The sequence below is a fragment of the Notamacropus eugenii genome, chromosome 2 (assembly GCF_028372415.1).
Source record: "Notamacropus eugenii isolate mMacEug1 chromosome 2, mMacEug1.pri_v2, whole genome shotgun sequence".
In the NCBI taxonomy this organism is placed as follows: domain Eukaryota; kingdom Metazoa; phylum Chordata; class Mammalia; order Diprotodontia; family Macropodidae; genus Notamacropus; species Notamacropus eugenii.
This window is the reverse complement of record NC_092873.1, coordinates 6,774,313-6,801,416: the sequence shown is the minus strand read 5'-3', so window position 1 is coordinate 6,801,416 and position 27,104 is coordinate 6,774,313. Positions and strand designations below refer to the sequence as shown.

At 35.5% G+C, this 27,104-nt stretch overlaps 1 protein-coding gene across 1 annotated transcript in view; it reads left to right on the top strand.

Annotated features, from left to right (window-relative positions):
* LOC140522089 (uncharacterized) overlaps positions 1–23,757 on the top strand; it is a 34,973-nt gene extending 11,216 nt beyond the window's left edge. Inside the window, exons 7-18 of the mRNA XM_072637124.1 lie at positions 4,354–4,482; positions 4,538–4,566; positions 4,651–4,732; positions 4,837–4,881; positions 7,000–7,049; positions 7,747–7,885; positions 9,821–10,034; positions 11,575–11,755; positions 13,368–13,511; positions 15,827–16,048; positions 19,108–19,257; positions 22,756–23,757. Coding sequence (XP_072493225.1) covers positions 4,354–4,482; positions 4,538–4,566; positions 4,651–4,732; positions 4,837–4,881; positions 7,000–7,049; positions 7,747–7,885; positions 9,821–10,034; positions 11,575–11,755; positions 13,368–13,511; positions 15,827–16,048; positions 19,108–19,257; positions 22,756–23,724 — 2,354 coding nt within the window. The 3' untranslated portion in view covers positions 23,725–23,757. The remainder of the gene's footprint in view (positions 1–4,353; positions 4,483–4,537; positions 4,567–4,650; positions 4,733–4,836; positions 4,882–6,999; positions 7,050–7,746; positions 7,886–9,820; positions 10,035–11,574; positions 11,756–13,367; positions 13,512–15,826; positions 16,049–19,107; positions 19,258–22,755) is intronic.
* The last annotated feature ends 3,347 nt before the right edge of the window (positions 23,758–27,104 follow it).

Below are 27,104 nucleotides of genomic sequence, written 5' to 3'. Positions count from 1 at the left end.
GTCATTTAATATTTCAAAATAGACAATGGCTGATGTAGGAATTTAAAGATGTAAAATTTCTTCCTCTAAGGACATGAACGAATTGGGCATGCAGGTGAAAAAGCCAGAACAAGAAAAAATTGAAAATCCCCAAGTAAATCCCCAATCAGAAAGACTGAAAACCAGAAGAGAGATTAATAAAATGGAAATTAAGAAAACTATTGAAGTCATAAATGAAACTCAAAGTTGGTTTTATGAAAAACCACAAAATTGAGAAACCTTTGAGCCATTTGATAAAAAAAAAAAAAAACCAAAGAAGAAAAGCAAATTACACTATCAAAGATGAAAAGGGTTGAAGTCACCTACAATGAGCCGGAAATTAAAACATTAACTAGAAATTACTTTGCCCAACTGTATGCCCATAAATTCGACAATCTAAAGGAGATGGATGACTATTTTAAAAAATGTGAATTGCCCAGATTAACAAAAGAGGAAGTTGAGTAGTTACATAACCCTGTCTCGGAAAAAAGAAATTGAACAAGCCATCCATGAACTCCCTAGGAAAAAATCTCCAAGGTTGGATGGATTAACAAGTGAATTCTATCACACATTTAAGGAACAGTTACTTCCAATATTATATCGAGTATTTGGGAAAATTGGCAAAGGAGTCCTCTCAAAGTCGTTTTATGATGCAAATATCGTTGTGATACCTAAACCAGGAAGGGCCAAAACAGAAAAAGGAAATCCTGGACCAATTTCTCTAATGAATATTGGTGCAAAAATTTTAAAAAAGATTTTAGCAAAAAAAAAAATACAGCAACTTACCTTGAAAAGAATGGTTCATTATTAGGAAAACTATTAACATTATTGATCATGTCAAAAACTAATGATTATCTCAAAAGATGCAGAAAATCCTTGGACAATATACAACACCCATTCCTATTGAAAAGACTGGAGAGCATAGGAGTAGATGGAACTTCCCATAAAATAATAAAACAATAAGTAGTATCTACCGAAAACCTTCAGCAAGCATCATATGCAAGGGAGATAAGCTAGATGTACTTGCAAGAAGACCAGGGGTGAAACAAGGATGTCCATTATCACCCATGTTATACAATATGGTACTAGAAATATTAGTGGTAGCAATAGGAGAAGAAAAAGAAAAGGATGGAATTAGAATAGGCAAAGAAGAAACTAAGCTATCTCACTTTGCAAATGATATGATGATATACTTAGAGAATGCCAGAGGCTCTAGTAAAAAACTACTTGAAATGATAAATCATAAACAACTTGGCAAAGTTTCAGGTTGCAAAATGAACAGATCTTCTGCATTTCTATATATTATTAACAAAGCTCAAGAGCAAGAGATAGAAAGAACAATTCCTTGTAAAGCTAGGTTAGACACTATAAAATATTTAGGAGTCTACCTGCCAAGAGAAATCCAGGGATTATCTGAATACAATTACAAAACCGTTTTTGCACAAATAAAGACAGGTCTAAGTAAGCGGAAAAACACTAGTTGCTCATGGCTAGGCCAAGCCAATGTTAAAAAAACATGACAATTCTACCTAAGTTAATTTACTTATTCAGTGCCATAACAATCAGATTATCAGATAATTATTTTCTATAGCTAGACAAAATAAGATCAAAATTCGTCGGGAAGAGAAAAAGGCCCAGAATATCAAGCGAACTAATGAAGAGAAATACCAGGGAAGGTGACCTTGATCTACCAGATCCCAAATTTCATTATAAAGCAACAATCATTAAAACCTCTTGATACGGGCCAAGAAACAGAAGGGCAGACCGGTCGTATAGCTTACGTCCTTCCGACGCAGTGGTCAAAGAATATAGCAATCTACACTTCGAGAAAGCCAAGGAACCCAGTTTCTGGGATAAGGACTCACTACTGGACAATAATTGCTGTGACAACTGGATAACATTGTGGTGGAAACTAGGGTTAGAGCATTGCCCAAAACCGTACACAGGAATAAATTCCAAATGGATACATGCTATAGGAATAAAGATTGATACTATAAATAAATTAATGGAGCAAGGAATAGTCTATTTTTCAGATTTATGAAGAAGGGAAGAATTTTTGACTAAACAGGAGGTGGAAAGCATTATGAAATTCAAAATGGAAAATGTTGATTCCGTTAAACTGAAAAGCTTTCTACAACCAAACCCAATGCAACGAAGATTAGGAGGAAAGCAGAAACCTGGGAAACAATTTTTGCAATTAGCGTCTGTGATAAAGGCCTCATTTCTAAAATAGATGGAGAAGTGAGTCAAATGTACAAGAATAGAAGTCAATCCCCAGCCCATTACCGGTCAAAGGTTATGAATAGGCAGTTTTCAGAGGAAGAAATAAAAGCTGTCTAGAGTGATATAAAAAAAGCTCTCAAGAACTTTTGATTAGAGAGATGCAATTCAAACCAACTCTGAGATACCACATCACAGCCATCAGGTTGGGTAACATGACAAAATAGGAAGATGATGCATGTTGGAGAAGATGTGGGAGAGTTGGAACACTAATCTCTTGTGGGTGGAGCTGGGACCTGATCCAACCATTCTGGAGAACATTTTGGAACTATGTCCAGAGAGCTAAAAAATGTGCACAGCCCTTGACCTAGAACTACCGCTTCTAACACTGTATCCCCAAGAGATCACAAAAATGAGAAAGAGTCCCAAATGTACAAAAATATTTATAGCAGCTCTCCTTTGGGTGGCCAAAACCTGAAACTCTACGGGATGCATATCATTTAAGGAATAGCTGAATAAAGTGTGGCACAGGAATGTAATGGAATACTGTTTTGCTATAAGAAATGATGAACAGGAAGATTAATGAGAGGCCTGGAAATAGTAATGTGAAAAGATTGTGAGTGAAAGGAACAGAACCAGGAGACCTTTGTACACAGCAACAACCACTATATGGGAGGAATTTTTCTGCTAGGCGTAGCACTTCATTGCAATGCAGGGATTTACATAATTTCCAGTGGTCTCTTAAGGCAAAATGCCTTCCACATGCAGGGAAAGAACTACGAAATTTCATCACATAATGAAGCAGATCATTTTCTTTTATATTCTGTTTTGATTTGTTTTAGGATTTCTCTCATTCGTTTTAACTCTTCTATGTAACATGACCAAGGTGAAAATATATTGAATTGGAATGTAAGTGTAGAATCTATAACAAACGGTATGCTGTCTCAGCATGGACATGGGGAGATACGGGGTTACAGGGAGGGGGGAATCTAAGATATATGGAAATGACTGTTGAATACTGAAAACAAATGATATTTTAAAAGTATACAATAGTTTCAAAGCTTCAAATTTTGATTTCTGAGATATATCTCCAACATGTACATAGCTTTCTTTTTCATTAATGGTAAAATACATATGTGGAAAGGGTGTTTATATATTAATAACTTTGAATTACTAAAGGAGATGACTAAAACCATTTTTCTTTCTTGAAATAACTCTCCAAATGGCAAAAGTTTTTCCATCATGTCTTAAAAATATTTTATATACGTTCTTTCCTATATGGATAAACTAAACTTAAAAAGTAGCTTTTATATTTTTATAGTTTTGAACATACACTTCCATTAATTTTACATTTTCTCCCCCTCCTTCCCTTTCCCCCTCCTCAAGACATTCTGCAATCAGATATAGGCTGTACATGTATTTTCCTATCAAACGTTTTTTCACATTAGTCATGTTATATAGAAGAACTGGAGTGAATGGGAAGAGCCATGACAAAGAAAATAAAACGAAAGGAAAATTGTCTGCTTGACTCTGAATTCACACTCCTTAGTACTTTCTCTGGCTGTGGACGGCACTTTCCGTCATGAGTAAAGAAAAACCTTTTAAGACTGATAAATTAATGGATACCAGAGGTGTAGAGATGCCAGTAGGCAGCACTGGTAAGGAAAGAAATGAAACTGTATTATTAACTGTTATTCTACAAGTGTGCATCGAAGTGGATGTATTCAAAACATAATTCTAGCTCTTTATTTCTGAGATAAGAATATCATTTATACGTTGTTTGAAAGTACCTTATTGTGACTGCTTACATATTACGCGAATTTCCAAATTATACAACTAATTAAGGAATCATCCACACTGGGGTCCCTTGTGATATAATTGCATCAATCACTGCCATTGTTTGGAAGATATGATGCTGTGTTGCAGCATCAACTTCATAAGAGCCCCCTGGGAATCTTGAGTATCCATCCCTTCAAAAGAATCACCTTTACATGTGTCACTGTGGAGCATGTTATGTACTGCTCCATATACAAATATGTAAAACCCTTGAAGTAGGGTCTATTTGAAATGTGCGTTGCATGTTGTGTTAACACTATATTCTTGTTTTATTTCAAGAACTGATAATTGATTCTAATTGCTGTGATGCAAACGCCATAACCGGAAGTACACCAAATTATGGCTTTCATTCTTTAATTCACATACTGGGATCCAACAAGCCTATTCGTTTTGTGGGAAGTTGTGATGGTATTATATTGCTGAAATACACTTGTTGATAAACCTTTCATTCTTTTTCTTTCAGATTCTCTTGAGAGACATCAAAATGTGAAGGTAATAAAAATGATACTGTTAATTTACATCTGATATTTATTCAAAGCTTTCAATATAACTATCTTCTTCTTATTGGTTTCATAGTCCATTCAACCCACTACAGAAACGCATGTTTATTACACGAATGATAACCTGGGAAATGGAGTTCAGGAAAAACGAAAGTCATGTAAGTGTCCTAATTCTATAATTTAGGAAGAAAGAAAGTATATTTTTAAAAACGTAAATATTCATATCCTTTTTTCCTTCCCTTTCTCCCTACTTATCTTACAGATTTAGTGGAAGAAAGGAACTTAGATGACTCAGATGATATTGACGGTATTGTCTCATTTTCCCCTTTTTTACAAGTAGGAGATTAAATGATTTTTATTTTCAAAAAATCACACCTAATAGGAGATGTGCCCTGCAGTTTTCAGGTTTTTGCTATTGTGTTATGAGTACCGTATTTCAAGTGGCATTTTTGTACTTGCTGCCTCCTTTCTACATTTCCCAAAGCCACATAAATTCAGTTATGTATGTATTATCGCAATTCAAGTTAGTATTTATTAAGGAACGATTATTTATCATGTGAATATCACATTCTTGCTGCTTTATTGGACGATGGAAAGATAAAAACAAACAGTTTTTTTGCCTCAAGAAATTTACTTTCTCTGAAGGGGTACAACGTACAAACTGTGTTAAAATGTCAGCAGTATGGAAGGTAAGGGAGAAGAATTACACTGCTCCAGGAAAATTGAGGGGTGAGAGATCAGGAGAAAGGGTATTGGTTGTGGAAGAAAGGTTTCATAGCCCCGAGAACTGCAGCAATAAGGTACCACAGAAGGATAGAGAGCAAGAGAATGGCCAGTTCAGGGTCTTAAAGAGATTACTTGATGACTTTGTGTAGAAGGAAGCAGAGAAGGTAGAATTCAGAAATATGAAGACTGCTTAGTAAGCTATGGCAAAAATCCAGGTAAAAGTTGAGGAGTTCGTGAAATGGGGGTTCTTTGATACTGATGAAAAGGGAGAGGATGACAGATGTGATGGAGGTAGAACCAACAGGGACTTAGCAGCTTTTGCATGTGTATGTTTCTTCATACACACACATACATATATGGATGAGAGGAGTATCAAAGATACGGGCCCATATTCCTGAGAAGATGGCATGCGTTTACCAAAGATAAAAAGTATTAAAGACTGTAGATTTAAGAGCTGGAATGGAGAGAAAAGAAAATGATGAGTTCAGACTTGTTCATGTTGAATTTGAAGCTCCAGGAGGACATACAGGCTGAGAGATCCAGGAGCCAGTCCCAAAAGATGGTGCCCAAAACACAGAACAGTATTTAGGTGTGGTCTGACGAAGGCAGGGGTCAGCTGGATTTATATCTCCCTTCCTCTGAACGTGATTTCTATTTTGATGAAATCTAAAATTGCTTTGTCTCTCACGGCTATTATATTGATTCAGAGAAAGCACATCATCCAAAAAACTCCCAAGAAATTCTGACAACCATTTCTATGTAATTCTCTATCCTGTTCTTGTACTTGCGTTTGTTATTCTGTCCAGAAAGATGACTTGTAGGAATTTGTCAAATGCTTTTCTGAAAGGGAGGCAAAGTATAATGACAATAATACCCTGTTCCGTCAGTCTAGTAAGATTGTCAAAATGTGAATATAGTCTGCTATGACGTGTTCTGACCCTATCTCAAGAAATCATGAGAGTTGCTAACAAATAGCATCAGAAGAGGTTATCCATGAAGCATAAAACTTGAACAGTATGTGATCAAGACCATGTAAGGTCAAGAAAGAGTAAGAACGAGGATAAAGGCTATCAGATTTAGCCTTTAGAGACCATTGCTAATCTTGGAATCAGCAGTTTCTGTAGAAGGTTAGATCCAGGGCAGACAAAAAGGTTTGACAAATGAATATAAATAACTCTACTACTTGGACAGTGAAAAGGAGGGCAGATATCAGATAATATATTCCCAACATTCCGTGAAGGCTAGCAAGCCTCTCTCCTGCTCTTTCATCATTGAGAAAAACAAGTAACCCAATGGATTGATTACTCCTGGCCTAACTACCAAAATGATCACACATGACCATTGTTCATTAGTTTACCTTTAATTTTCAAATTTTACAATTTCATCTGGAATGAATACATAAATCAATCCTCACAGCTTCCTGTGATTTGGTATAAAATGAACATCTCACAAGCTACTTAAAATGCAGCAGTTGATTGAGATTACAGAATAATTTGATGAATGCATGATTAGTGAAATCGAATTTTCTTATATTCATTCCTTTCTTGAAAAGAGAATACAATGGATAACTTAGAGCTGTCCTGATTGCCACTGCTGATAAGAGGGGGAGGTTTCATTTCTATGAGAAAAATGCTTCTGAATAAAATCACCTGTTACTTAAACATTAATGCCCATTTAACCCAATAATTGGAATTTAAAGGATCATCAGAGGAAAGTCAAGAAAGTTTTGATAAAAGTGACCTGGAACAGGTATGTAATAATAATATTCCAATTTCTGATATTTTGTATTATGCAAAGTGCCTTTCATGCTAGTTTGCTTGCAAGACTTTCATAACTTGGTTTACTTTTCAATGCTTTTTGCAATAACTTTAGAAAATAATGCATGTTTCAGTGACAACGAATAGGAATAGTTAATCTGAAAATGAATAATTTTAGAAATTGTCTCCTAGTCAAATATGTCCATTGTGAATGCTAGAAATTTGATGATAAAGCTGGAATTTACTTCATTTCTCCCTATATATTAAAGAAGAATGTTTATAATCAGGAAGACGTGATTATATATATTATACATATGATATAATAATATATGATTATATATCGTTATTTTATATACGTTATATGATATCATACATGATATCATATATATATATGATAATTTTCACAAGATTCCTAAATAATGTAGCTTCTAATTGGGTTAGGTGGCATACTAGGTAGGGTCAATAAGACCTAATTTTGAATCCATCCTTGGATTCCTAGCTAAGTCTATGATACTGGACAAGCCACCTTACATTTGTAAAATGATTATGAATATTGCTTGTCTCACAAAATGGTTGTGAGAATGCCACGAAGTTTTGTGAAAATCTGAAAGTGCGACAGAAATGTTAGCCATTGTTGTTCTTTAAATATTTGTTTTTTTAATTTTCCCCTGCTGTCATGTATTTTACAGGACACAGTACAGATGGATGCAAACAATTGTGATGACCTCACTCAGTCTTCTGACACAGCTACAGAGGGTGATGATTTACCTGCCTTAAACTATAAGAATGTTTTGTTAGTGATGGAACAACTTAGTGTTGGTTGTGATGGTACGAACGTTTTACAATTTCCTAAGAAAATAACAATGTTCAACAGAAACCAAAGATGTGTGTGTATGCAAGAAGATACCACTGAAGTCCTAACCCATTTTCTCATAGCAAAGTAGAGGTCAGCTTAATCTCTGGCAGGCCTTCACCAAAGAATCACTAAGTACCTATTGTGTGCTAAATATTCAAAGTTTAGATAAGTTTCCTCATTCAATGTGCAATCTAGTACGGAATATAGCCTACATAGATAACTCAAAAATTAATATGTATATTCATATATATATGTATATGTACATATACGTATATATGTACTATATATGTGTGCATATATATGCATATATATATATATATGTATGTTTGAGAAGCACAGTCATATTGCTGTTTGAGGTTCAGTGGGGGAAAGACTATCAACATTACAAAATAAATAACCTGTGTGTGAAGGTAGCATTTGAGTTGACTTTTAAAGAATGAGTATGAATTCAGTAGGTAGAGATCATGGGAAAATAATGAGATGAAATGAACATTTTCAACCATGGAAACTCTGAGTAGAAAGGTAAAAAAGTGACACTGAAAAATCCAGTTTTTCTGGACAATATATACCTGTAAGAATTAAATATGGAAAGTTAGGATATTACACATTTGCACAGGGCCTTGATTTTGTCTGTAGTGCACACACTTAAACGTGGAACTTCAGTTTCATAACGTATAAAATGTCATACTTCACAGGATTGTTGTTGGAGGAGGTGTATTTTGTAAGCCTCTAAGTGCTATATTATATAATCTGTGTTAGTAATATTGGTTGGTAATAGGAGAACCATTGAAGAGACTGAACTGACTACGAGTATAAAGATCTCAAGGAGTGAACTCTTTCATGAAAAGAATAGTCAAAATATGATAATCTTTCATAAAATGGCCCCAAATATCAAACATCTTGTAAATATTCTGCCTAGTTTTTATAATTCTTCTCTCAGCATGGCATATAGGATAGTGCACTGGACACGATGCCGTGAATAGCTAGGTTCAGATTCTGCCTTTAACACGTTCCAGTTGTGCGAATCTTAACAAGTCTTTTAACTTCTCGGTGCCTCAGTACCTTCTTTTCTTTGAATCGGTGAGCTAACCAGTTCCCTCAGTGTCAGCTTCGCTTCTACTCCAGTATGTCTACATCCAGCAATTGGGTTCTCTCTTGTTGCCTCACTTCAGTTCAACAGTGAATGAATATATGAAGAATTGGAAGTTCCCAAGGAAAACCCAATAATCAAGTTCGTTGAAACTGTAACGACATAACGAACATTTCTAACTCTGGATTAGGTCTCAATTTGACTCCATATGTCTCTCAAGAATAAAGGGGCAGCTATTTTCTTTAGTGCTCAGAACCATTTTTGACCTTCCTCTGGTGTTTCAAGTTACCAGAGGTTTCGCCAATGAATAAATGAGGATGGATATTTCAATGTGTGAATATTACATACTTGTTGATATTATAAATCTCTAAAGAGGAAACAGTGTTTCCATACAATTATGTAAAGCAAAACATGTTTATATTTCTAAAATAATTCACTATATTTTCATTATGTAGATATTAAGTATATAATCCCTTGGATGAATCTTATTTGTCCCACCCAGAATACACCTCAAAATACTTCCTTTTCACAAATATTTTTCTTTCATTGTGAAGAATTCTGAGCTTTCAGATTTTTTTATATCAATTAATTTGTCACTTAGAGATTGTGTTTCATTGCCTACAGTGCACACATAGAAATAGGTTATTGTCATCTTCAATGTAAATTTTTGACAACGCATTATTTTGCAATATGTGAGGATTTATACGTGGATATGATTTTGTCATTGCCAGAGTATTTGAATTCTAAGTATACTGCTACGGTTCAGCGGATTTTAAAATACTCATGTTTTTATTGACTTGCGTTTTTCTCTGTACAGATTTTATTAAACTTGTGAAAAATGAAGATGCAATACTTAGATATGATCGATCAGTGGTACGTAAAAAAGGACATTGTCCATTACTCACCAGGAAAGTGAAGAGTTTAGAAAACAAGATTTGTGGACTGCGGGAAGAATTATCAGAAACAAGGCAAATGGTGTCTGACTTAGAGCAACAAAAAGCAGAATGGAAAAGAGAACTCCTTAGCACCAGGTATGGAACTCATGATTTTAAACAAATCCTTGGAAGCTTTTCTCTTACCGTTGAAGAAATGTGATAGAGGATTTGAGGTTAGGAAGGTCAAAATACCACCTCATTCAAACAGTATTATGAATGAGCCCTACTTACTCATTTTTACTCTGTGGATATCAGGTAGAGATGCATTTGTAGTGAATTTTGAAAACTGTAACACAAGTAGCTGTGTTTCATTTTTTTCAACATGAAGTAAAAAATCACTTCACTAATCAATAGTAATGGAAAAATGGATGTAATTTCATATGCATCCCCCTCTACACTTTTCACCGGCGAATTTGAAATGTATCAGAACTCGGGAATTTGGAAATAATCTTTTGTTCCAGCTCCATACAATTTATGGAATTTCTCTTCATTGAATACAAGAAACAAAAGCATCCAAGTGAATATATGATACAGTTTTGATAGAATTAAAATGCCCTGGAGCAGCCTGGATAAAAAAAATGGGTTCCCCTCTGATTTTGATGACAACTGGCAGAGGGGCAATAAGTGCCACGCAAAGACCAGAGTACCACGGGCAGGTCACCTGGAATGAATTCACAAACTCAAACATTTTTGACATCAAGGTAAAGCTTTCTGACACTTTTCAGCAGCAAGGGTTCTTAGGGAAACTGCAACCCTAGCTGGGTACAGGTAAAGTTTATATACGATAGTCTATAGGAAAACATGTGCCAAATATGCTAAGCAGATGACTCAAGGTGAGACTAGGCAATGGTTAAGCAGAGGTTATTTGTTAAAGGAACATGCAATTTTGGTATCTACCTGGCAGGTATTATACGCAGAGTTCACAGGGAAATAGCATAAGGAGGAGTGGCAACTGCATAGAGATGCGGTTTTAGGACTGAAACATCCCTAAGTCCACTAGTGGTCAGGACAGACTAACGGATGCCAGATTGGTCTCACGAATATCTTGTTGGACAAGAAAAATGTAAGGGAGTGTTCCTATATCTAAATCGAGGAAACATATGATGGGTCAATGAGTAGTCAATGTCGTTCTGGCCATGTTCACAGACTGTTCAGCCAGCACACAGCTGTTCAAACTTCTGAATTCTATGGTTGTAACTGGCTATTGTATCAGGTAAGGAGATAATAGTTGTTGCTGTGACAGGCTGTTTTCTTGCACTGGGGAGAAACTGCCTGAGATAATGTTTTGAGGCTAGGGAGAAATGCGATTTTGAAAGAGAAACGTGATTTTAGAATTGTGTCCAAGCACAGGCACCCAAGAACTCCATCAGTTTCTGACACATCCTGACTTTGTGAGCCTGTGCAAGTTACGTTTATTCTCAGTGTAATAGAGAACAGAAACAGGTCAACTCAAAAGTGTAGAGCACGGACCACTCTGCATGAACAGAGGGAGTTCCTTGACAGGGAGTTCTCTACATAGATCGAGTTCCCAATAAATTAATCTTCTTTTCCTTTAGAAATCCAGATGAGTATATTCAATGGTATTTCTTCCTTATTTCTACTGCATTGTCATTGAAAAAGGACAATTTTCTTCTAGGGTTCCCGGGAAGCAAGAAGAAATTGAGCAAGACGCTGAAGAAAAGCTAGTTCTAAAAATGAGTCACCAGTTCAGAAAAAAAGAACGATGTGGTGAAAAAGTGGAGCTAAGACAGGAATTTCAATACCCTCTCAGAACTCTGGACCTGGAATTGAGAACAGAAACAAATCATTCGAAACAGGTAAATTGGAATTTTAAAGTCACTATTTCCATCTGTTCTTGGTAAGAAAACTTGTGGGTTCCCTGGGAGTGGGGAAGTGAACATCATACTCTTTTTAATCTTGAGAAAGGACTAGGATTTTTATGTCTAGTGTAAGTAAGTTGGGTCTAATCATTTGTAGATATGTACTCATGAATATAAAAAAATATATATCCCATGCAGTAGCATTAGAATGTAAAATTGCAGTCTAAAGAGCCATGAAAGAGTAAAGTGAAATTAGTACTTTTTAAAGTATGTCTCACAGTAGAGGATCACTATGGCGTAGTGAATAGAACTAACCTGATATCCAGAGAAACCTGGGTTCAAATGTTGCCACGGAGTTCATCTCACCTACCCCTGAGCCAAAGGTTTCAAAGTCCCCCAGACCTGTCCATAGAACTCAGTACTGGAGGATCTGTTTGACACCACTGCTCTATCCTCAACTTTGATAGCAACATAAGTTCCAGAGGATTCCTCTCCATTTTTAGAGAGAGTCTCCTTATCTGAAAATACTTTGGGCAATGCAAGTGCAAGTTCGTTCTCTTTTTCTCTTCCTTTCACTGCACTTTAGCACACATCCTTCAGGCTTTCAGAAGAGTTTATTGGTCTCTAGGGTCTTTATGTTTTACTTATTTACGTGTTGATTTACTTAAAATTATTGCAGACTTTCTACATGGAGGAAATGCAAACTCTCAAGAAGTCAGAGTACTGGACTGAGCCTATTCATAACATGATATTTAGTGAGGATACTGTCAAATTATACAATTAGTTACAAAATTAGGTTCATACGTATGAATTGGGGGAAATAGGTTTAGATAGCATTTTGCCTGAAAAGATATAAGAATCGTGGCCAGTTCTAAACTAAAGTTGATTTATTGATGTTATTTGAGAACCCAAAAGCTAGCGTAATTTTGCATCTTATTCAGAAAAGTATAGCTACCAAAATAGAGAAGGTGAAAAGCACTCTCTACTCTGAAGTGAATAAGTAGATAGGCTTATGTTGTTTAACTCATTTGTGGCTTCCTCAGAATTATGCTCGCTAATAAGCAGAATGGCAAACAGGATGAGGAAGGCCCTTGGGGACCATGACTTTTGAGGATCTGTTCAAGAAAATAGAGCTATTGATCCTTTTATGCTCAAGTTTTTGAAGGAGAGTCATGTGGAAGAAGGACGAAGCTTGCTCTGCTTCAGTGTAAGGATAAGAGCTAAGAGCCATGGATAAGAGTTGCACAAATGTACATTTTTAAGATTAATGAGAAAAAACTTGCCAACAAAGAGAACCATCCACAAATCGAATGAGTTCACTTGAGATATGGTATCTATCCTCACCTGTGAAGACTTCAAGCTGAGGCTTGTAAGAGTTAAGGACTTAACCCTGGGTGTGGATCGCCCTGAGGAGTGATTGAGGTTCCTTTCCAACTTTGAAATGCTTTCCTTCTTGTTGCTTTTCCTTTTCAGTAGCCTGTTTTTCTTTGAGTTTTTAAAGTTAGTTTCCGTGCTTTGTCCGATTCTGTATTCCATTTAAAGGTAAAATGTTGTTGCTGACTGTTGAAGGAAAATGGTGATGAAAATTTTATGAACTTCTTGTCCGCAGGACGAAGAAGAGCTAAAGGAAACTCAAGGACCACTTTTTCCGGAGCTAAATGTTATAGCTTTGCAAAGTGGGATTCTGAACAATCCTCTTTCGAAGCAGAAAGAAAACAAAACAACTGCTTCCAAAATCACTCAGACTTCTGAGGTATTTACTTTGGTCATTTTCAAATCTAACTACATATTTTGAAAGTTCAGATTTCGGTTCTTCATTTTGGGACATCTTTGTTATCCTCAGTCCCGTCCATCTGTCTGCAACAGATAGTTCAGGACACAGCTAGTGACTAAAATCAGCACAATACTGTTTGTCTTGCTTGACCGTTTCTTTTTCTTTTAATTGAATGATCTCTCCCGAGACCAAACTTTACGACTACTGAAAAAAGTTCCTGGTGCACAACAGTGCCTCTTCCTTTCTGGACATAGGAAAGGGGCAGCACATCAGTGTCACTAACTCCTAGCTTAGAGAGAGAAAGGAATGCAACTAGGTAGAAGGTGACACCTCAAACACAAACCATTTTTCTTCCTTGATTAAGGGATATCATCTGCTTGTACTTTTCAGGGAAGAGAGTGAGGGTTCTGAAATATATGTTAATAGATTGCTCTATTTCACCTTCTTGTCTCCCTCATCTTTCATTAAAGAAAAGGAATAAAAGTATTTGCCACAGAAATAAATTTCACTTAGGTTTCTGACATAAGGCTCTATCCGGGCCATGAATTCCTCCATTCGCTCACATTCATCATTGCTCAGCATGATAGAAACACAAGTTTCTCAAATGCCAAAATTAGAAATTTTCATTTTCTTCTGTTTTTCAACAGTTGTTTGAAGTAAACCATTTGGGTTGTTGGCCCTTAGTAGTCCTTTGGTGCTTGCACACTGGAGTGCTTCATTGAACTCACCTGTGACCAATTCATGCTCTCCTTCTGGCTTTTTAGAAAAGATATCATAGAATGCAGCTTCTAAGCTATTGGACAAAACTCTGTTCTCTGGTCCTGAACGGGATCCAACGCTCCTGGAGGAGTTTGGTTGTGATGGGAGTGCAATACTCATATTTTATTATTTGGCCCCAATAATTCTTTCATCATTTCTTTAACATGTCATGGTTAAGACTAGGTTACCATCAGTAGGGGACCACATTCTAGGCCTGACTTTTCCCTTCCCTAAAATGAGAGATTTCAACTTGATAACTTCTAAAAGTTTTAAATCAATGATGCTATGAAAATGCGACACATCCATGAGAAAATCGATTATTCGTAAGACTTCTACTAAGAAACATAAGACTTATGAGTTCATTGTTCTGGAGTGAAGTTCATTGTACCAGGGCAAGGAGTCTCCATTTAGGACAAATTCTTAATATCAACTGCTGAAAGGAAATAAGCTATTGAAAAAAGTGTGCTAGATTTGGAGTCTGAAGAGACCTGGATTGAGATATTGCTGCTGATACTTACTGAGTGTGATAATGGACAGGTTGTTCAATAATGTATCCTAACCTAAGTTCTAATCTGTAAAACGGGGAGAAGAATATCAATATTTCCCGCATCAGGGTGTGGCAAGGCTTAGGTGAGACAATGTATGGGAAGTACTTTGCTGAATACCACCAAAGGCAATGTATCACGAAGACTTTAGAGAGGGCTGGAAGGACTTATGTGAACTGATGATGAGTGACAGGAGCAGCACCAGGAAAATATTGTATGCAGGAACAACCAGAGTGTGTGAGGAAATATTCTTGTAGATGTAGTACCTCGTTGCATTGCAAGGACTTAAAAAATTCCCTTTGGCTTCTTGAAGCAAAATGCCTTCCACATGCTGAGAAACAACTATGAAATTTGATCGCAGAATGTAGCACAGCATTGTCTTTTCTGTTACATTTTGTTTTATGGTTTCCCCCGTTCATTTTAATTCTTCTAGGGAGTATAACTAAGGTAAAAATGCACTTAATAGGAATGTATGTATAGATACAAGATACTAGATAAGATATAAGACAAGATATTGATGCTCTATAAGATCGTACACCGTGTAAGGCAGTAAGTGGAGAGAGAAGAAGAAAGGAGGTGGGGGAAAGGGAAAAGAATCTAAGATATACAGAAGAGATTGCACAACACTGAAAATGAGTAAAATGACTCAACATAGAAGAGGCAGTTTGAAAATATTAAGTATTTTAATTCTATTAACAATATGACTTATCAGCGTGGAATAGAATGGACAGAGCAAAGGAAATAAAATATAAGCTTTCTAGGCCTAAAAGTACACTCCATGTCTTTTGATTAATGAAGCACTTTTAAAATGTGTTCTTTGTGAAAACTGACTCTGAGAGAAATGTGAAATAGGGCAAACTCCCTCATTTTAATTTTGTTTTACTAAAGTATGCTTCTTGGTACCTTGGCGTTTATTTGGAATTGCTAGGGAATAATCAGCATCCATAACTTTATTTTGAGTAGCACTTTTTTTCTGTTTATTATGTTTAGATTCCTGACAGCCATGAGAAAGAAAAATATCTGTTCGACAAAAATCAAATCTTAGAGGATGAAAATGCCATGCTCAAACTCGAAGTAGATACACTAAAAATTAAGAATCGAGACAAAGAAAACCATATAGAAATTTTAAAGGAAAAGAATGATTATCTTCATCAGAAATTACAGTTGAATGCAGAAATACTAACAGCAATCAGAGTACAGTACAGTGAAGAAGTAAATGTTGTGACAGCTGAGAATGCAGTGCTGAATTCTAAATTGGACACTGCAAAACAAAACACAGAGAGACTAGAGGGCGAAATTGAATCATACAGGTCTCGTCTGATGTCTGTTATTGACGATTATGAGCAAAGTGAGGCGTCCAAGCTAGCCCTTGAACATTCCTTTCAGGAAGCAAGAGATGAGTGGCTTCATGTACAGGACAAGTTATACAGTGACTTGTCTAGTTTAAGAGAGAACCATGCTTTGCTTTCTGAAGAACTCTCTCAGGCTGAAAGTGGAGCCAAGAGTTTAGAAAATGAGCTAGGCCATGTCTATGAATCCCTCAGACAAAAGACATATATTGTAGAAAACACACAGAGAGAACTGAACCATGCTGAAGAGAAGGCAAAGGAACTTGAAGAAACAAATCGAGTGTTAAAGGAAAAACTCAGCAGATGTAGTTTGGAAAATGAATCTCTCCAAGAAAGATTAGGGCAAATCCAGAGTGAAAATATGGTGCTTCAGCAAGCGCTTGAAGACACACAGAAGAAAGTCACGATGAAAGAAAAGCAACTGCGTGATGCCCAGGTACAGTTTATTGATCTCTTCAACAAAATTTATGCTGATAGTGAAAAACAACTTCTTCTAGTAGAAGACAGCAAGAAAGTGTTAGTCAGTGAATGTAACCACTTAGGAGAACAAATGTGTAAATATGAAATTGAGAAGGCTGAAAGAGGGTTCGGTCATTAAATGTCTTGGATAAAGATAAAGCTTTTTGAAATGAAAGTCAAAGTAATTTTAATCAAGATAATTTAGGAATTTGAATTCTCAACAGGCTGGTGAGGTTATCAACTTTCACTGGGAAAATGCTGATATGTAAGAATTGAGAATGAGAATCCATAATATGATAAATAGAACAAGTAATATCGTGATTTTGAAGATAATATGATTGCAATAATAAGTAAATATCCTGTAATAAAATATAAGTAATTAACTTAAATGAAAGTAATGTGACATATAAAATAATAATTTAAAAACAATATAAAACTAAAATTAGAAAACGCTTTTGTAGATAAGATGACTCATTTTGATTGACGAAATTCTAGAGGCCATGACATTTTGGTTTCATAAATATTTGTAAGGGAAATCGCTAGTGTATAAACACAAATAATTTTTTATATTATTAATTTTCCTAATATTCTATTTGAATATTGAAATGGAATAAATTAATTCCAACGCTGAAGTTTAAGAGAAGTCTTACCAAAAAATGCTAGGAATAATGTAACAGTTGAAAGATAACATTTCTTTTGAGATACTCTGGAATATTCCCATTAGACATCTCATTAACATTTAAACATGCTCAACATTCTGACGAGTTTCAATTCAGATTCCTCTGAACTACTCTTTGCAACGCTAACGACAGGATGATAGTTGTAGTGAAAATCCAGAGTCTAGACACTCCTTTTCTTTTCAATTTAGGACGGTAATTCTATTCAAAAAGAGGTTAATTTTGGGGTTACTAATATTATTTTTTATTGTGCTTCACTACCAATTTTTTTTTAATCTCAGTACTTTTTATTGTTTTACTAATAATTCTTGCTCGGTGTGCAAAATTGCAAGTTCTGGTATCACTGCCTTTTAGTTGTTGAGTAAGAAGAGCTTTACACAGTCTAATAGCAGCTCTCATTTTCTGTGATTTGTCATATATACAATGAGCGTCCATTGTACCATATATTGTACTGGGTAATAATTTCATCTAAAAAATATGAAAATTTTATCTTGTCATTCAATGGTAGAATTTAGTTAACATGTAAGAATTCAGTGAATTGCGCCCATTTTACTTTCTCAACTTTACATTGTCTTCTTTTAGCCTTACGTTTTCTTCAAAACAACTTACCAGACTTTAGTTAAATTTAGTTTCACAAAGTATTTCAACTTGTCTAATAGGAGAAAACATTTTGATTTCTTTTGATTTGGGGCTTCATTTGGTATTCATAATTTATGCAATAACTTGCCTGGCACTATGATGAAAGCAGAGATGAATTTCTGCAGTATAACAGTCCATAAACACACGACTTTGTATCTCTGTGTGTATATTTGCTTATACACATATGTGAATGAATGAATACGTCTGCAGGTACAAAACTCTGATTTTGTAATGTGCTATATATGCATAAGCGGGAGAGCTAGCATATTTTCCGCAGTTTGATTTTTTTTTGCCGATGGACTGAAACCAGGCGTGTAATTCCTATCAGAACAGGAAAAGGAATTCTTTGAAGGCTTAGCAAAGACTCTTGAAGATGGGAACAGCAGCTAGTGACCATATGTGTTCTTCTCATTGTGGCTTTGAGCAAAGCACATCATTCATGTGAAGCGCTTTTACCAAGCCTGACATGCGTACCAGTACCTACGTTCCTTCCCCCGAGTTAAACAATGAGAGGAAGGAAAATTCAAACGTTTCTTGTAGATGTCCTCTTCATTCTAAAGGTTGGTGCATAGAAATGAGGCAGTTAACTTTTCTGAAAAACGGAATGGGAAACCATTAATGTGGCTATCAAGTACAAAAAAGTATACATTCCTCCCCGCTCATTCCATTCCCTTCCATGTGAGTCTCACCTATAATATTTTAGTCCCTAGATAACTTTTGAGGTGATACAATTATGCTCAAAAAACAGGCAATGGGAAATCAGGCTGAATGTTTGAGCAAGTAGAAAGATCTCATTTGACCCATGCTAAATGAAGGTTGAGTAGAATAATCAAAAGAGCTTTCTCGTGTCAGGAGCCAAGTGTCAATCTTTGTCCCTAGAAACGACTAACGTTAGGAGCTTGGGTAACTCAACTAACCTCTTTGGAGTTTGGTTTTTCTCATGTGCAACATGTGGGAATTTTGTTAAATAACATCTAAGATAATAATACCGCAAATCTATGAAAATTATGAATATGTTGATGAAATTAAATTGCATGCAGAACTATAATGACTTTTGATGTGAATTTTGACATGATATTTATTTCACATGAGTTAATTCTGCTTTCTGAAATCAGCAATAGAAATAATTTGGACATATATCTCTCAGGCCAGAGAAAGAAATCTTCAGCGAGAAGTTCCTGTTTCTGGCAACTACCAAGCCATGAGAATAGTTTCGCAACAAGTTACATCATTTTATCGAAGGAATTATGAAGAGAAGGAAAAACTACCGAAGCAAGTAGATGAAACCAAAAGTAAAGTATGTATGCAAAAAGATCAATAATTTGTTCCTGATGAATGGAAATTGTGTGCAGTGTGACATTTCCCTTTTTCTCGTCAACAGTATAAATTTTCTGAACGCTCTGTCAATTAAGTCGAATTAAATTAGACCTACAAACTCCACAATGTGTGCACACGAATTTCAATACAAATATTCACTCATGATGTCCTTGACAATTTGGTTTATCTGTCTTTACAGAAAGAGTGAGGTGTTTTCCCAAGGACCCATAATGCCTAAATCATTTCTATGATTCCTTATGTTTAGAAAGACCTTTACCATTATTTTCTCTTTTAATCCCGAAGCAATACTGTGAAGTAGAAATTACTTGTTTACTTACGTTGAAACTTCTCCTTGAACAACAGGAAAAGGTTGTTTCTTCACAATTTGTAAATATGTAAATTGTACCTGCAAAATGCAATTGAGAATTCAAGTAATGAGATGGATGATTTCATTAATATCCTCTAACTTCATCGATCTGATCTCACCATGTAGATTTCTGGCTCCATACCTTCTTCACACTCTTCTTCTGGCTTACACACAGTTACACGTCCTCATCTGCACTACCCGTCAAAAACCTATCGACTCTTTACCTCCAGCATGCTTGTGCCTTCCAAAAGCATGATTCGTTTGCCATAAGGCCATTGGGACTTATCACCCATATGGATTTCTGAATCTCCTGAAATCCACTTTTCATTTGATATGACCTCATTGGGTATTTATTGCTTTATGCTGTTCACATCTGTTAACAAACTATTACTTCCGTGTTCTACCTCTTGTTTGCCCAACTATCATAGATTTCCTTGAGGACAGTGATCATTTAGACTTCGTTATTTTTGATAGAACGTTGTTTTCAAAGCATGCTGTCAAGAGAAGTAATTGTTATTATTTTTTCAGTACAAGTAGTACTAGTAGTAGTTCTAGTACTAGTAGTTCTAGTGATAGTAGTACTTGTAGTGGTAGCACTAGCAGTAGAAAAACAGGAACAAGGAAACTCAATGTTTTCTGTTGATTTTGCCAGGAGTTGCAAGTTTACCTAAAATTAAATTTGTTCTAAGGTAATGGTTGGGCTAGAGTACTTTGATTTTCTCTAGTATGATTTTATATAAAGTTTCAATTTTCCAGACTCCAAAAGTAGAAATTCAATACGAAAGTATTGTAGTTTCTGTGATCATTCTTCGAAATTATTAAAATGAAAGTGCAGTTAAGCGTACAATAGCATGACAGTTAAATTCTTCTAGCCCCTTCCCTTTAATACTATCAAATAGCTTTCTCCATTGTCAGTTGCTTTCCCACATTTCCATGTATTTCTGCATGCTATTCATCATGGTGGAAGGCACAACGTATAGTAAGGGAGATTTCTGAGATTCTTCCAACCGCAATTTCACCCTGGTAGTCACCATAACTTGAAAAGTAAGTAAGTAACTCTGCCAAAGCAGGTTAAAAAAGAACTTTGGATGATGAGATATTTCTCCACTTAGACGTATGTTGGGGGAATTAGCGATAGAAATTTGGGTCTGGGGTTAGAAAAATCTGACTTCAAATGTGTCCGGAGATTCTGTCTGTGTGATCCTAGGCAAGTCACTTAGTTTTTCTCAGTTTCCTCAGCCACAAAATGGGGATAATACTAGTACATACTTCTCAGGGTTGTTGTGAGAATCAAATGAGATCATTATTGTAAATCTCTTATGTTTATGGCCTTTATTGTTGGCACATATTGGACACTTAGGAAATGCTAGTTTCCCTGCTCCAAAAGCATAAAGACCAACGTCCACTATATATAAATAATACTGCTTCCCACATTTGGATAATCATCTCCTAATATTGCAAAAGAGTTTTCTTAACCTGGCCAATTTCAGTGTACTCAGCTTAGTTAAGAAACTATTATGAATTCCAATCTCATTCTTCTGAAAATGACTTTTCTTTTCAATGTCCATGCTTGAGAAATTTTTCAAGGTGTCAGAAATGAGCACTGGAATGAAATAAGTTCTGTTTCCTAAGTAACGCCCCTATCACTTCTTGTCTTCATTTCTCTCACCTTCTTTCTGAAAGACTTGGATTAAAATATGAACCTTCATAAGCTTTTGGCTTCAGGTTGCAGTCAAGAAACGAGGTGTGAACTGACTCCTGGAAGGTATACCAAGCAAGCAGTAACTTAGAGTCCATCGTTGGCAGCAAGAAGTAGGTCATTTTATGGGCATTCTGGCCAAACTGGCACCATTTCTTGTGTAATTTCCCTGATCGTGTAAGTTTTCAGTATGTAAGAATTTAGTGAAATTACAGTTTCTTCCTTGTTCAAACGTTATTTCATCAACTAGTGAATATTGTCTATGTGAACAACACTGTGATAGATCCTGAGCAGGATAAAAGACTGTGTGTCAGACGTGCACTGTCTCCTTGAAGAATTTTCACTCTCTGTGGAAGTTAACACAAAATAGAGAAACTTCATTTATAACAAACGGTAGAATTTAAACAACTACGAAGTGAAGGATTTTCCAGTAAGCATTTATAAAGGAGATATCACTAAAGTTGCACGTTAGAGCAGATGGTAGTAATCCATTCATGTTTTTCCTAATGCAAACATTACTTGATGCAATTTGGTTGAGTTAGCAGCCCTACTGGAAGAACAATTGCTGAATACCTACCTATTGTATATCTATATCTATCTATCTATCTGTCTATCTGTCTGTCTGTCTATCTATCTATTTATCTATATTAACATGTACATTTATATTTATATATTTATTTATATTGATATATTTGTTCCTGTGTGCATGTGTATATGCACACACAAAAATATACATGTACACATACGTTGATACATGCACATATATGTGTGTGTTTTTACAAATATGTGTCTGAAGTTTGTTAAAACTCTGCATCTAAGGATGACTTTTCCAAGATTTTGTGTTCTGCTTCAGTCCATTGCCATCCAGATGGCTTTCGACAAATGATTTTCTGTCTTTAGGCTTCTGGTTCTTGATTTGTAAAATGAAGTACTAACTCATCAGTAGTGTCCATTATTGCTCGAACAGTCTATAGTTTTACGTGCGTGAAGTGCACTTCTGTTACACAATTAGCAATATGAAGGAATATAAATATTTCCCTCACAAGGGTGGTGCAAATTTTAGGTGAGATAATGTACTGAAAGTCCTTTCCAAAAACCTTGACATGTCTCAGATAGAATCATCAGTGTGAGACAGAATGTATGGAGAAAAGGAAACCAAATCTACTGAAAGACAGACAGCTTTGTGAGTTCAAAAATGGTGCCCAAATCTTCTGGTTGATGAAGCAGTTTTCAGTCGTATTCTTTCAGCAAATTGATAGAAATGGGAAAGAGGTGAAAGTCCCTCAGTGAACTTTTTCTCTAAATACACTATGCTTCTTGGCCCCTTGGCGTTTCCTTTGAATTTTGAAGGAAATATCAGAATAAGTCATTTTATTTTGAATAACACTTTCTTTTCTTTTTCTTATGTTTAGGTTCCTATTGGGAATGTAAAGGAAAAATACTTGCAGGAGAAAAAGGAAATCATCCAGTATGAAGTTGCCATGCACAAAGTGGAATTAAAAACAGTAAAAATTAAGGATCAGCGAACCAGAAAGCACCACAGAGAAGAAACTGAAGCTTTGAAAGAGAAGAATGAGGAGCTTCAACAGGAATTAAAATGGAATAGAGAAGCATTAAGAAAAATCCGATTTCAATACAGTGGCCAAGTAAAGGTTCTGAAAGCTGAGAATGCAGCGCTGAACTCTCAATTGGAGAATGCAAAAGAAAACACAGAGAGACTAGAGAGCGAAATTGAATCATACAGGTCTCGTCTGATGTCTGTTATTGACGATTATGAGCAAAGTGAGGCGTCCAAACTAGCCCTTGAACATTCCTTTCAGGAAGCAAGAGATGAGTGGCTTCATGTACAGGACAAGTTAAACAGTGACTTGTCTAGTTTAAGAGAGAACCATGCTTTCCTTTCTGAAGAACTCTCTCAGGCTGAAAGTGGAGCCAAGAGTTTAGAAAATGAGCTAGGCCATGTCCATGAATCCCTCAGAGAAAAGACATATATTGTAGAAAACACACAGAGAGAACTGAACCATGCTGAAGAGAAGGCAAAGGAACTTGAAGAAACAAATCGAGTGTTGAAGGAAAAACTCAACAGATGTAGTTTGGAAAATGAATCTCTCCAAGAAAGATTAGGGCAAATCCAGAGTGAAAATATGGTGCTTCAGCAAGCGCTTGAAGACACACAGAAGAAAGTCACGATGAAAGAAAAGCAACTGCGTGATGCCCAGGTACAGTTTATTGATCTCTTCAAAAAACTTTATGCTGATAGTGAAAAACAAGTTCTTCTAGTAGAGGAGAGCAAGAAAGTGTTAGTCAGTGAATGTAACCACTTTGGAGAAGAAATGTGTAAATATGAAATTGAGAAGGCTGAAAGAGGATTGGGTCATTAAATGTCATACGTGGACAAAGATAAAGCTTTTTGAAATGAAAGTCAAAGTAATTGTAATCAAAATAATTTAGGAATTTGAATTTTCAACAGGCTGGTGAGGTTATCAACTTTCATTGTGGAAATGCTGATATGTAAGAATTGAGAATGAGAATCCATAATATGATAAATAGAACAAGTAATATCATGATTTTGAAGATAATATGATTGCAATAATAAGTAAATATCCTGTAATAAAATATAAGTAATTAACTTAAATGAAAATAATGTGACATATAAAATAATAATTTAAAAACCAAATAAAACTAAAATTAAAAAATGCTTTTGTAGATAAGATGACTCATTTTGATTGAAGAAATTCTAGAGGCCATGACATTTTGGTTTCATAAATATTTGTAAGGGAAATCGCTAGTGTATAAACACAAATAATTTTTTATATTATTAATTTTCCTAATATTCTATTTGAATATTGAAATGGAATAAATTAATTCCAACGCTGAAGTTTAAGAGAAGTCTTACCAAAAAATGCTAGGAATAATGTAACAGTTGAAAGATAACATTTCTTTTGAGATACTCTGGAATATTCCCATTAGACATCTCATTAACATTTAAACATGCTCAACATTCTGACGAGTTTCAATTCAGATTCCTCTGAACTACTCTTTGCAACGCTAACGACAGGATGATAGTTGTAGTGAAAATCCAGAGTCTAGACACTCCTTTTCTTTTCAATTTAGGACGGTAATTCTATTCAAAAAGAGGTTAATTTTGGGGTTACTAATATTATTTTTTATTGTGCTTCACTACCAATTTTTTTTTAATCTCAGTACTTTTTATTGTTTTACTAATAATTCTTGCTCGGTGTGCAAAATTGCAAGTTCTGGCATCACTGCCTTTTAGTTGTTGAATAAGAACAGCTTTACACAGTCTAATAGCAGCTCTCATTTTCTGTGATTTGTCATATATACAATGAGCGTCCATTGTACCATATATTGTACTGGGTAATAATTTCATCTAAAAAATATGAAAATTTTATCTTGTCATTCAATGGTAGAATTTAGTTAACATGTAAGAATTCAGTGAATTGCGCCCATTTTACTTTCTCAACTTTACATTGTCTTCTTTTAGCCTTACGTTTTCTTCAAAACAACTTACCAGACTTTAGTTAAATTTAGTTTCACAAAGTATTTCAACTTGTCTAATAGGAGAAAACATTTTGATTTCTTTTGATTTGGGGCTTCATTTGGTATTCATAATTTATGCAATAACTTGCCTGGCACTATGATGAAAGCAGAGATGAATTTCTGCAGTATAACAGTCCATAAACACACGACTTTGTATCTCTGTGTGTATATTTGCTTATACACATATGTGAATGAATGAATACGTCTGCAGGTACAAAACTCTGATTTTGTAATGTGCTATATATGCATAAGCGGGAGAGCTAGCATGTTTTCCGCAGTTTCCTTTTTTTTTGCCGATGGACTGAAACCAGGCGTGTAATTCCTATCAGAACAGGAAAAGGAATTCTTTGAAGGCTTAGCAAAGACTCTTGAAGATGGGAACAGCAGCTAGTGACCATATGTGTTCTTCTCATTGTGGCTTTGAGCAAAGCACATCATTCATGTGAAGCGCTTTTACCAAGCCTGACATGCGTACCAGTACCTACGTTCCTTCCCCCGAGTTAAACAATGAGAGGAAGGAAAATTCAAACGTTTCTTGTAGATGTCCTCTTCATTCTAAAGGTTGGTGCATAGAAATGAGGCAGTTAACTTTTCTGAAAAACGGAATGGGAAACCATTAATGTGGCTATCAAGTACAAAAAAGTATACATTCCTCCCCGCTCATTCCATTCCCTTCCATGTGAGTCTCACCTATAATATTTTAGTCCCTAGATAACTTTTGAGGTGATACAATTATGCTCAAAAAACAGGCAATGGGAAATCAGGCTGAATGTTTGAGCAAGTAGAAAGATTTCATTTGACCCATGCTAAATGAAGGTTGAGTAGAATAATCAAAAGAGCTTTCTCGTGTCAGGAGCCAAGTGTCAATCTTTGTCGCTAGAAACGACTAACGTTAGGACCTTGGGTAACTCAATTAACCTCTTTGGAGTTTCGTTTTTCTCATGTGCAACATGAGGGAATTTTGTTAAATAACATCTAAGATATTAATACCGCAAATCTATGAAAATTATGAATATGTTGATGAAATTAAATTGCATGCAGAACTATAATGACTTTTGATGTGAATTTTGACATGATATTTATTTCACATGAGCTAATTCTGCTTTCTGAAATCAGCTATAGAAATAATTTGGACATATATCTCTCAGGCCAGAGAAAGAAATCTTCAGCGAGAAGTTCCTGTTTCTGGCAACTACCAAGCCATGAGAATAGTTTCGCAACAAGTTACATCATTTTATCGAAGGAATTATGAAGAGAAGGAAAAACTACCGAAGCAAGTAGATGAAACCAAAAATAAAGTATGTATGCAAAAAGATCAATAATTTGTTCCTGATGAATGGAAATTGTGTGCAGTGTGACATTTCCCTTTTTCTCGTCAACAGTATAAATTTTCTGAACGCTCTGTCTGTCAATTAAGTCGAATTAAATTAGACCTACAAACTCCACAATGTGTGCACACGAATTTCAATACAAATATTCACTCATGATGTCCTTGACAATTTGGTTTATCTGTCTTTACAGAAAGAGTGAGGTGTTTTCCCAAGGACCCATAATGCCTAAATCATTTCTATGATTCCTTATGTTTAGAAAGACCTTTACCATTATTTTCTCTTTTAATTCCGAAGCAATACTGTGAAGTAGAAATTACTTGTTTACTTACGTTGAAACTTCTCCTTGAACAACAGGAAAAGGTTGTTTCTTCACAATTTGTAAATATGTAAATTGTACCTGCAAAATGCAATTGAGAATTCAAGTAATGAGATGGATGATTTCATTAATATCCTCTAACTTCATCGATCTGATCTCACCATGTAGATTTCTGGCTCCATACCTTCTTCACACTCTTCTTCTGGCTTACACACAGTTACACGTCCTCATCTGCACTACCCGTCAAAAACCTATCGACTCTTTACCTCCAGCATGCTTGTGCCTTCCAAAAGCATGATTCGTTTGCCATAATGCCATTGGGACTTTTCACCCATATGGATTTCTGAATCTCCTGAAATCCACTTTTCATTTGATATGACCTCATTGGGTATTTATTGCTTTATGCTGTTCACATCTGTTAACAAACTATTACTTCCGTGTTCTACCTCTTGTTTGCCCAACTATCATAGATTTCCTTGAGGACAGTGATCATTTAGACTTCGTTATTTTTGATAGAACGTTGTTTTCAAAGCATGCTGTCAAGAGAAGTAAT